Below are 13,040 nucleotides of genomic sequence, written 5' to 3'. Positions count from 1 at the left end.
CCTATGCTATAGCATGAGTAGCTAAATTTTGTTGTTTATATTGTATTTGGGGGCCACACCTGGGGGTACTCAGGGCTTACTCCTGGCTCTGTCTCAGGACTCATTCCTGACAGTGCTCGGGACCATATGATGCCAGGAACTGAACCAGCATCAGTTACATGCAGGGCATGTGCCTTACCCGCAGTACTATCTTTCCAGTCTGGGAATTTTCTAAGGGAATGAAAAATTCACAAGTACTATGACAATATGCCATGATACTAAAATAGTATGACATCTCAAACATAAAACTCATCATATGAGAAAGTTGAAATAACACCTAAGACTCTGAAAAAATACCATAATATTGCAATGTATATGACGAATGCTCACATACAACTGTTTCTTTATACTTTTTAAAATTCAAAAAAAAGCCCATCTACATACAAAAATTGAGGAGCTGGAGATATAGTACAGTGGGCAGGGTACCGTGCCTTGCACACAGCAGACCTGAGTTCGATCCCTGACACCCTGTATAGTCCCCTGAGTCACACCAGGGCGCAAAGCCAAGATTATGTCCTGAGAATGATGGGTGTGGGCCAAAACCAAAATAAATAAATATTTTTTTTTAAATTAAACAAGGTGCATTTCTCAATCTTTGAGGTTCGCCCACATCTCAACCCTCTCCCTCCTATTTCTATGAATAGTACTTGACCTCCCTTTCCCCCCAAAACACAAAAAAATAATAAGAGCAGTGAAAATGATGTAACACATATTTTGTTTTAAAAATTAAATTCTCCTCCCCTTATCCAAATTCAAATTCTGTCCAAATAAAAAGATACAATCAATGAGGTATTATTTTGAGCTTTGAAATTTTACTGAAATTTAAAATTTTAATTTTAGTAAATACTGGAGAAGTAGTATTTTATCCTTTAGGAAAATGGTCTTGGTTTTCTTGACTAATACATATGCTATAAAAAGCAAAATTTCCCATGGTAATGGGAAGTACCAGTGAAAATCAACAATTCACCATTGTACACTGAGTTTTCATTATCTGGTAGAGCTTATTTTATTAATTTTTATTTGAAAAGGAGAAACATAAGACCCTGTAGGGCACAATCTTTGATGTGACACTGATTCTTATTCCTGTATCTGATAAGCAGGATTGTAAAGGATATTTAAATGATTTAACTTTTAAGTCATTTTTACAAGTTTATTAGTTTTTCATGCACATTAAATGTGAATGTTTAATATGGTTTGTGTTTATTACTGTCAATAGTCTCCCTTTCCTATAATGAGTGTTTTGGTTAAAATGACCATCAGTAAGTGACATGCAAAGTCTGTGTTCAATTAGATATACCAATTAAAGCTTTAATGGTTTTTTATTGCTGTACAAAAGTTCAATGGTCTAAACTAGTAACCTCTCAAGTTCTTAGCCAAAGAGAATTGCTTACTTACAATTCCAGTTAGATGTCTTGAAACAACTCAGTCAAGAGTAAAAGAATTAGTGGAAATCCATCACCTAACAGAAAATAACCGAAGTACATCACACAGAGATGATGGGCAAGTAGCATCTGAGTTATTTATTTTTCCCCAGATGCATTTCATCTTAATGGACAAATGGCTGATAAATCTGACACTACAGACAGATAAAAGCACTTGGGATAACAGCATAAAGGTAAGAATATAGTTTCTGAGAAATGGTAGCTTGGATCCTTAAGGATTATAGGTACACTGAATAATATACGCAGAAGAGTACTGCTGACCAGTAAGCATTTATAATGAGAGATAAAAAGATATGAACTTCTAGAATACTGTGAAAACAGGAAGTTAGGTGAAAAGGCAGGGTAGGCTATTCCTTTCTATCTAAAAAAAATGCTATTAATAAAGATTGTGAGTATCTTGAAAGAGAGACTTTAAGGTTTAGGAAACAAAAGTAACCAGTGGAACTCTGACTTGGATAGAAAGCTTTCTCATGAAGATGAATATGAAAGCGAAGAGCATCTATGTCAAGGAGTAGACCCACACTGAAACCTATAATCATGAGGTCTGCTTACATAATCACGAAAGTACTGTGACTGCATTTTGATAGATCTTCTTATGTTCTGAGAAGTTTCTAATCTTCAGATCTCATAATCTCAGAGGCATATGTATCCGTGTGTATTCAAATATCTTTAAATTGTTTACAAACACTTGTTACAATAACAAATATATTTTTAAAAGATAACAGAATTTTTATCTAAAATGATAATTAACAGGCTCCAATGTTTCCCGGTGGTAGATACTTACTGCTGAGAGTTCGAGTTCCCTGCACCACCCCACATGTCAAGCACAAGAGTAGCTACTTGGGAATTTCTGTCACCATGACCAAATGATATAGTGCCATAATTCCCAGTGAGAATGCGAATAGACTCATCTGGTTCCTAGGTATTTAATCTTTCTTCTTGTATCTCAAAGTTTGGAAAACAAAAAATCCAGGCTCTGAAATTACCTTAGCACTGTAGCACTGTTGTCGTGTTGTTCATCAATTTGCTCAAGTGTGCACCAGTAATGTCTCCATTGTGAGACTTGTTGTTACTGTTTTTGGCATACCGAATATGTCACGGGTAGCTTGCCAGGCTCTGCCATGAGGGTGGGATACTCTTGGTAGCTTGCCAGGCTCTCTGAGAGGGACGGAGGAACTGAACGCCTCACTTGCTGTGCTATGGCTCCAGTCTGAAATTAGCTCAACTAATAAAATTGTAGCAGAGTTCTAAAAGCTAGACTTCATAGGTTGAGTCACTAAAATTGACATTTATCTGATAAATCTAGATCATAAGTTAATTATCTCTGTAATTAGGTGATTACCTACTTGGTTACAAGGTTGAAATTCATTTTTTCATTTTATACTAAAATTATTTAATCTTGAGGAATTTTAATTTGTTGAAATGTCTAAATATTTTTTAAAAAATAACTTTTCAACTTTAATGAGAAAAAAATACTTATCACGTTCACGTTTTATTTTTATTACTAAGTTACAAGTTCATACTCTCATATGCCTGTTCTGATTTCTTTGATACCAATTTTATTTTGAACTTCTGTAGTCTCTAACTACCTTTACCTCAGTGAACAATATCATCTATTCAGCTTCAATTATCAACTTGATGTTTATTTCATCTATGTATTTTCCTTCACATCTTTTTTTGGGGGGATGAAGGGGCTGGCAGCAACCCTTGTGTTCAGGGGTTACTCTTGGCTCTGTACTTTGAGGGTCAATCTTTGAAGTAGCTTGAGGGACAATAAGAATACTAGGGGATCGAAAAGGGTTGGCCACAGGAACTGCAAGCATCTTAACCTCTCTGAACTATTTCTTCAACCCCCTTGACACACCTGTGGATGTCAAATCTATGGTAAGAACTATTTACTGTATAGCCTGCTATACAATAAATAAACTATACATAAACTAACGAGAGCTTAAATAGGTAACAATTTCAAAATACTGTTTTTTTAAATTAAAAATCCAATGCAGTTTTCTATACTGTCAGAGACAGCAACTAAGAATAAATGAATTAGATTTTTTTTTTTTTAACTTTAGAATAGCTGGGTTACTTCCCTACCGCAAGGACACTCATTTAGTTTCTTGGGGGCAATTTTAATACATGCACAAAAGAGGGCTATTTCTCTTTTAATCAATTACATAAATTACACCTTTTGTATTCTAGAGGAATACCGAAACATGTATTTCTACTGTCTTCTTGAGAACTATTCATATTTATACTTATAAAAATGCAAGGATAGGAGCCGGAGCCATAGCACAGCAGAGAGGACATTTGCCTTGCACACGGCTGATTCGGGCTCAATCCCTGCATCCCATAGGGTCCCCAGAGCACCGCCAGGAGTGATTCCTGAGTGCAGAACTAGGAGTAAACCCTGAGCACTACCAGGTGTAATTTTAAAAGCTCAAAAAAAAAAGATATATATACACACTATGAATTAAGATTAAATCTGGACTTAGGGGCCAAAGTAATAGTACAGCGGGAAGGGCATCTGCCTTTCATGTGGCCGACCCTGGGTTCAATCCCTGGCATCCCATATGGTTCCCTAAGCACCACCAGGAGTATTTCCTGAGTGCAGAGCCAGGAGTAACCCCTGAACACTGCCAAATTTGATCCCCCAAAACAAACAAACTAAATTCTAGACCTATAAAAACATATTAAGCACACATTTAATACTTAAGAGTGTTAATAAATATTTGCACTTTATGCCAAAAACAGTAACAATAAGTCTCACAATGGAGACGTTACTGGTGCCCCCTCGAGCAAATCAATGAGCAACGAGATGACAGTGACAGTGATACTTTCAGACTACTAGGCCAAAGTGCTAAGTCTTAAGGCAGCCCAGAAAACATAAATTAAAAGTCATTACAGTGAGGCACACGGAAAAAGGAACATTTATACCCTATACCAAAGAGTATCTCAAAAACAATTTAATCTACAGTTTTAAGACACTAAGTAGATCTTACTCCACTGCTGCAATGAGCCAATAGTAGCATGAGTTGCAAATTACTTATTTATCAAGTACTTTAAGAATAGCAGCAGGGCTTTTTTTCCCCCCATGAATAAACTCAAAGTGGTAAAACTATTTCTACTTTCGTAGGTTTCCCCACTATAGTTTCTTCAAAGATTGTCAGAAAATATGTAAGGATTTCTGGTGTTGATTACTTCATAAAAATATTGAAACACTTATCAATTTAGAAAATAATTTTATTTCTCATTTTCAGTATGAGCTATTTGGTATAAAACAGGCATAAAATCAGTTAGTAACATAGCCATGGTTTTGTACTTTTAAATAAGCAGGAAATAGAAAATGGAAATGAATCAGTTATCAATATTTTACCATTCCATAGTCTGAATTACAATTGTCTGTATTTACTTAACTCTTAAGACTGTTGGGGATGATAGTGTGGGAGAGAGATTTAAAAAAAAAAAGCTCCAAAAATAATTATATAAACATTTTAATGGTACTGAAATATCCATTCCTGTCTCCATATGTAGAAAGGGAAACTTTCAAATTAAATAGGAAAATTCTGGAGTGTTCCAAAAATAAATTTTCCAGATTGTTTCATTATAATTTTACTGGAGCCAAAAATTCATTTTTCCAAAGAAGTTACACTACAAATAGCAGTTTCACAGATCAATTTTCAAACCCTGTAAGTCTACAAAAGAATTTGGTATAGTTTAGAAAACTTTATCAAATACAGTTTATTTACACTGGTCACTGTCACTTTCATCCCTGTCATCCCGTTGCTCATTGATTTGTTCGAGTGGGCACCAGTAATGTCTCTCACTGAGAGACTTATTGTTACTGTTTTTGGCATATCCAATACGCACGGGTAGATTGCCAGGCTCTGCCGAGCGTGCTCGATACTCTCAGTAGCTTGCCGGGCTCTCTGAGAGGGGCAGAGGAATTGAACACGGGTTGGCCGCGTGAAAGGCGAAAGCCCAACTGCTGTGCTAGTGAGATTTTATATTAATTTTAAAATAATTTTACCTCAAGAGCTAAACGTAAAAACATTTTGAGAAAAAACTTCCAGGGCAATAAACATTCTCTGGTTTTTTTTTTTTTTAATTTTTATTTTATTGAATCACTGTGCAAAAAATACAAAGCTTTCAGGTTTAAGTCTCAGTCATATAATGATTAAACCCCCATCCCTTCAGCAGTGCACATGTTCCACCACCAAGAATCCCAATATAGCCCCCTCCTAACCCCCCACCTAAGTAGCTAATGACCTTCACTTTATTCTCTCTATACTTTGAATACATTCAATATTTCATTAGAGAACTCACTATTATTGTTTGGAATTTGCCCGCAACAGTCAATCCTGTTGAAAAGGCATCATTTAATAATTTGTTTTCATTGCTGAAAATGAAGACTATGAGCTATGTCACTGCAAACTCATACCTCTGGGTTGGGAGTCACATCTTGGTCAACAACCACATTAAAAACTAAGTAATAATGTGCTTTCAGCAAATATATGCTAAATGCATAAGGTCTGTGAGTATAGAGGAGCACCCTCTCTCCCACCCGCTTTGGCGAAAGGAACACTAGTACTGCTTAAATGTATACTGGCGAACAAGCTAGAAAAGCTCTACAGAATACGGTGTTCAGAGGAGGAAATGGGGTAGGGATACTAGTTACAGACATTGAATAGGAAGATAAAAATTTTTCCAAGTAAAATATAAAAGTAGTCATTTACAGAAAACTCTATGATAGTCAACTGTTAGCTCTATATTCCCAATAACTAAGATACATAGAAAACTCTGGATAAGTGAGACATCCTACACTAATTCAATCATAACTAACCACCATTTTTATAATTTTATATATAAAAACTATCAATTATGATGTCAAGGGTACAAAAAATAAAGGGGAAAAGAATGCCAAGAGTTAGTAGGTTCTGAAATTAAGGAAGAAAAAATGATACCCATTGTCAGCAGGCTTTTTATAGTAACCTACATGCAGAAAGGTAACGAATGAAGAAACATCTTTTCCATATTTTAAAGTTTATAAAAATTTTCAAAACAAAGGGTTTTTTTTTGTTTGTTTGCTTTGCCACACCTGGCCGTGCTCAGGACTATCTCTTGACTCTGTGCTCAGATATCACAACAGGCAGTGTGGTGCTGGAGGTCAAAATGGGACTGGACATGTGGAAGTTAAGCACCTTACCCACTGTACTATCTTGAGCCCCTAATTTTTATTTTGGGTCACTTCCTTCGGTTCTTAAGGATGACTCTGAGGCACTGCTACTAGGGGTCACACCTGACTATATTGGTGAGTGTAGGCAGTGTCAGAGATAAAATCTGAACTGGCAATGTAAAAGCAGTAGCCTGACTCCCTGTACGACCCTTCTGGCCCAGGCACATGTTTTATTTTAAAAAGAATAAGTCGAAGTATCTCACATAAATACAGACATACATATATAGACACAGACATAGTTAAATGTTAGATGCTTTTTAAGGTTCAATATATATTTAAAGTTAAAATATATAAAATAAAAAGACAAACCACAGACAGGGAAAAACTATTTGCCTATGACATATCAGATAAAGTACTTTTATAGAAAAATATATAAAATAATACTTAACATTCAACAACAAGTAAACAACCTAACAAGCAAAGGGGAAGGTGGGAGAAGGCCAAATAAATTAATAATAGATATATCACCAAAGAAGGAAAGTAAGCATACTAAGAGTTATTCAATAGGTTAAAGCCAGGAAACACCTTTGAATGACCAAAATCTAAACACTGACAGCACTATATGATGGTCCAAGTATGAAGCAATACCTCAAATTCACTTTTCATAGAAACTGAAAATGGTACATCTACTTATGAAGATAGCTTCTTAGTTTCTTATAAAACTAAGCATACTCTTACCATATGATCTAGCAATCCCACTTCCTGAAGTAAGAACTATGTCCACACAAAAACCTGAACAGATGTTTCTAGCAGCTTATTATGAATATAAATGCCGACACTTGGAAGCAATCTAGATGTCCTTCAGTAAGTGAATGGCTAAATAAACTGCGATACATCCAACTTTGGAATATAACTTAGTGCTAAAAAGAAATGAGCTATTAAGCCATGAAATGACATGCAGAAAAGTTAAAGGCCTATTAAGAAGTAGAAGAAGACAATCTGAAAAGATTGCAAACTGCATGACTTCACCTATATGTATGACATTCTAAAAAAGACAATAGAGAGACATTAAAAAGAATAGTGTTTGAAAACATGAGATCTAAGCTGCAACCACTGAACTTTGCAATGTGCATATCAAGGTAGCAAGTAGTTAGAAGGCTGGGGGCGGGGAGTCGGGGGATTGGAATATAGAAATAATGGTGGAGGGAAGTTGACACTGGTGTTGGGACTGATGTCAAACATTATATGCCAAAAACTAAGAAATCTGAGCACTTAAACATTCTTAAACATTTAAACATATCTTTATGTTAAAGATATTTAGAAATTTTCAAGTTTAGGGGTAAAGAAATCACTCAACAGAATGAATTCGGATTTGAGGCCAAATTTATTCTAACAACTACATGGTCCCACGAAGCACTTCTGGGAAAGACCCTCCCCCTACCCACACCCCACAAGCATTATAAGTGAAGACTGGAGTAAAAGTAAAAAAAGCTTTGCGTTCTAAAAATCAAGGTTACCTTTGAAATCTTCTTGTATTTTATTGTACTTGCAGGTAGAAAAATCTATTACATATTCTAATGACAACTTTTATGGAATGATATAAAAATTCAACTGTTCAAGATCTTTGTAAGTCAACAAAGGTTAATAATCCTCATTTTTACTAAAATACAGAAATGGACTACATCTGTCCACTTTGGAATTAGCATCAGAAGTTTACTAATTTGGATGTAGTCACTTACACAGGATATTAAATTATGGTGTTTTACCTTTGCGTCATGATTTTAAAGGCATCTGGGAGGTAGCAGTCTGTATTCTCCATCTGAAATGGGTCAGCATCACAGATCTTGTCGTCTGTTCGACCATAGTTAGCGCTCTCAATCATGATGACATCACTGCCTGGACATCGCAGATCTATAGAATAACCTTCACAGGATAATTCTCGCCTAACTAATCCAAATGGTAATGCTGCTCTGCTGAAACCTTAAAAAGAAAAAAGAACACAATTTAAGTTATCTTTTATTATCTCATTTATGAGGTGTAACACTTCAATAAAACAATTTCAAGCACTATGATTCATGCCTATTTTTTTTAAATTTTTTGCTTTTTGGGTCACGCCCGGCGATGCACAGGGGTTAATCCTGGCTCATGCACTCAGGAATTACTCCTGGCCATGCTCAGGGAGACCATATGGATGCTGGGAATCGAACCCCGCAAACGCCCTACCTGCTGTGCTATCGCTCCAGCCCCTATTTTAAAGAAATATAACTGTAACACTATCATCCCGTTGGTAGCTTGCCAGGCTCTGCCATGGGAGCGGGATACTCTTGGTAGCTTACCGGGCTCTCCGAAAGGGACAAAGGAATTGAACCCGGGTCAGCCATGAGCAAGGTAAATGCCCTGCCCGCTGTGCTATTGCTCCAGTCCAAAGAAATATAATACAAGGAATATTTTTATCATTAGGTAATTTTTAGTTCTTTACTAAATCAAAGTTTCATTATTAGTTTTATATACCCATCTGTCTTAGACTGCTGTCACTTTGTAAGACACTTAAAAACTAACAGAGTATTTTGTCTAGTCCACTGACAATCAGTCACTAAGTTCACTCATTTATAGTGAGTCTAAAGAAAAATAATATATTTAATCATGGATGTAAAAGTGACTATCGAGAAACGGTGTTCATTTTTTGCAATAAAACATTATGTCTTCTTAGCCTTACTTTCTTACTTAAAACGTACGTTAGTTGCTAATGTAGGATTATTTTTTAAATACTTTATTTAAAACTGGTTATAAATTTTAAAAATTCAGAAGATGGGTTTGCAAAGCTAGCACTGGTTTAATCCAGTTCCACAAACTAAAACACCAAGAAACAGTAGTTTGTCTAAGATTTAGTTTTATCATCAACAGAATGGGGATGAGACATGTGATTTTTTTCCTAGCTAGGTGGCTCTAAATGACATACGTAAATGTACTAAATTAAAACTGATGTAAATAACATTTTTATATTCCTGATGAAAGAACATCAAGGATGTGGGAGAGAAGAGAAGCAAGCAGTAAGAAATATACTTCAAATTGAAAACAAGTACATGTTGTGAGTTAGGTAGTGTTCACACAAATCACAGGGTGACATTCTCCTAAACTAACAATATTAACCAAAAAATTACCAGAAAGGAAAGAAAGTAAACAAGGGCCAATTATGGAATCAAATGGAAATTTTACATGACTTTCACTTAAATTTTACATTACTGCACCCCTCTTTTTGGCACTTCACACTATTTCCCTGAATCTTAAAGTTTATCCTAATCTCTTCCAATAACAATGGAAAAGGTGGTCAAAAAAGTCACTGTCCAACTTTGAAAATATAAATTTTCAAATGAATATTAGGAGAGAACAATAGAAATTCCCCAAAACCTTTACTCCTCTATATCACAATACTAAACTGCTACACTGAGGCATAGAAAAGTAAAGCACTACAACTATAGCTACTTCTTAACTGCATTTTCTTCCTCTGTACATGAAGTAATTCTTAACTGTTTACACTGGGTATTTTAGAAGACATACGTTTAATGCCCAAGTATAAAACTGCAGACCAGGGAAATATCTAAAAGGGCTAGAGCACATCAGCTTTCAAGAGGAACCCAGGAATTAATGCCTGGCACCTCAAGGTCCCTTTGTTTCACCGAGGGAATGCACTGTTCCCAGAGCTATAGCCCTCGCCCCCAGTACTGCTGGGTGTGGCCCAAACAAACAGTACAAAACTGATTCCCAAGTTATGACTGCATCAAAGATGCTCTGGAAATGTTTTTGAAAAGCAGAACTTAAATGCAGACACACAGAATGAGAATCTATGGGCTCAAACAAAGCTGGGGCATTTGCTTCTGGAGAAAAATATTGTTAATTTATTTGCAACATACATATAACAACTGAGATGTGTGTACCAAGGATATCTTCAAGGTCTTTTAAATTATTATTTCTCCATTGAGGTTACATATTTAGTAAGTCAATAGTATACTTCCTTTTAATTCTCTAGTACAGCTCCACTTTAATCTTCGTACATTTTCATAATAGCCACTTTGAAACGTTTATCTACTAAATCTAACATCTGGGTGCATATCAGAGGCAGACTCTCTGAAATATTTCTTCTGGGCATGGGTCAACTTTCTGGCTTCTCTGTGTATTTCTCTGAAAGATTTGTTGTTGAAAACAAGGTGTTTTACAGAATAATACATTAACTACAGTGGTCTTAGGTTTCTCTTCCCTGAGAATTTTCCAGCTGTTTTCTTTTTACTATCTGGCTGGATTTAATCTGCAGCCTCTGTCTCCCCACTTCATTTGTAGCTGACCTTTCTGTTCCTTGGTGGTGGTAACTTGTATTATTTTTTATTTTTAAGTCTGGCTTCCTTAAGTGTCATTCCTATTTCTTATCATCCAAAGATTGGGCAGAGACTCTGCACAAAATTTTAAGCCCATAATAAAGCCCCAGCTCTCCTTCAGCTGATTGATCTGTGCATTAGAATGAGCAATCTCAGGAGTGATCCTTGAGCACAGACAGAGTCATGAGTAAGCCCTGTGCACAGCTGAGTGTGACCCAAAAACCACGAGGTTGCACGCTGGAAGCTCAAATTTCAGGCCCTACGTCTACCTTGTTATTGACTTTCTGTAAGTAAGTCCTTAAACATTCAGTCCTGGGGCTGGAGTGAGCGATAGTACAGCGGGTAGGGCTTTTGCCTTGTGCACAGCCAACCCGGGTTCAATTCCCAGTATCCCATATGGTTCCCTGAGCACTGCCAGGAGTAATTCCTGAGTGCAAAGCCAGGAGTATCCCCTGTGCATCGCTGGTTGTGACCCAGAAAGAATAAAAAAATTCAGTCCTTAAATCTCTCCTTTTCCTGTGTAACTGCCCACAGTTACACAGGAAGTAACTGCCCTTTAAAAATGAAAGAAAAATGGACTTTTTTATTTATCCCCCCAAACGCCCCAAACCCAGTTACATTTTAGGCTGGCCTCAAGTTTCCTCAACTTGGAACAAAGCATCGGACTAGCAGAGCTTTCCTCATCTATTTCCATTCTTTGTACTACCTTTATTGACAACACCGCTGCCAGTAGGATGGCCAAGGATTTCAACTCTGTGCTCTCCTACAGTAAGTCAATTACCCCCGGCAGCAGTGTCACTGATTCAAAGCCAGCCCTGCCTATCACAAAGTCATAGCTAAAGGCTGGGGCTAGGGGGAAGAAAGCCCGAGCTATAAGGCTATAAAACCTTCGACTGTTCAGAGTACTAGAAGTGAAACCAATTCTTCATAAACAATGTTTGCTAATTTCTTGCTTGGCCTTGGCTAATTTCCAGAGCTCTGAGAATGTCATGGACAACTGTGTTTTATTTTATACTTGTTTCCGGAAGATTTGTCACCCTCTTCATTCCATCATCCCCGTGGTCCTTCTAAAATTTTAAAGTACTCCCTGGCTATAAATCCTCAAAACAAGCATATGAGCTGTCACTTTATCACCACTTTACAGAGGACGTTGAGACACACACACAAAAACAGTATTTTCTACAATCACAGGAACAGAAAAAAAATTTTTTTAAAGATCTGGAAACCAGTAATTCAGATCCCAGGTTCATTGTTGTCTTGAGATTATGACAATTAGTGATAGGTATGGGGTCCTGTGCTAAAGAACACACTTACGTGGTACAAGCCACCTCCAATCTTTGAGGGGGTAGACAGGTAAGAATAGAAATACTGTGAGTGATGGTCATTATTTGTGTTCAGTCAACACAATCTACAAAGAAATTGCCAAATTAAAGCCTTTTGAAATTATACCATTACTGTGACATTTATTCTCAACTGTATTTTCAATCTATTCCTATTTCAACATGGGGGGGAGGAAGCATCCCAATAAGCAAAATGTAATCCAATCCATCTTGCAACCCTGACAATCAAAGAAAAAACTTGTGGGAGGCCCTGTGAGCAAAAAAAATCAATATTGCAGCTTTGTACTGTGCAAATGTGAATACTGCCAAATAGTGGCGCTTAGAGTAAAATGAACTGTTTTGCTCCATTTTCTCCACTCTGAACAAATGATTTTGAAAAGGCAGGGTTTTTTTTCCCCCTCCAAGCTATAAAATGTCAAGCAATAACTCTCTGTGCTTTAGGCTAGCGATTGGAATAAATACCTCCCGGCAACAGGTGCAGTGACTTAGGACTGAATCATTCACATTCAGGGGATAACTCCTAATAAACAGATGCACTACTACCAGATGGGAATTTGTAAGACCAGAATTGGAATTCTATCATTGGATTTTGCATCATTTATGAGCATTTTCACAGGAAAATATGCTGCTCTGACAATACAGCACACTCTGTTATAAGCTTATATTTGTGATGGGCTTC

The 13,040-nt window shown here is 36.6% G+C and overlaps 1 protein-coding gene across 1 annotated transcript in view; it reads right to left on the bottom strand.

The window, feature by feature from the left end:
• Positions 1-13,040, bottom strand: part of ADGRL2 (adhesion G protein-coupled receptor L2) — a 569,912-nt gene that overhangs the window by 74,674 nt on the left and 482,198 nt on the right. Inside the window, exon 5 of the mRNA XM_055138189.1 lies at positions 8,418-8,631. Coding sequence (XP_054994164.1) covers positions 8,418-8,631 — 214 coding nt within the window. The remainder of the gene's footprint in view (positions 1-8,417; positions 8,632-13,040) is intronic.

This window comes from Sorex araneus, chromosome 5 (genome assembly GCF_027595985.1).
Source record: "Sorex araneus isolate mSorAra2 chromosome 5, mSorAra2.pri, whole genome shotgun sequence".
Lineage (NCBI taxonomy): Eukaryota > Metazoa > Chordata > Mammalia > Eulipotyphla > Soricidae > Sorex > Sorex araneus.
This window is presented reverse-complemented; position numbering and strand designations above follow the sequence as displayed.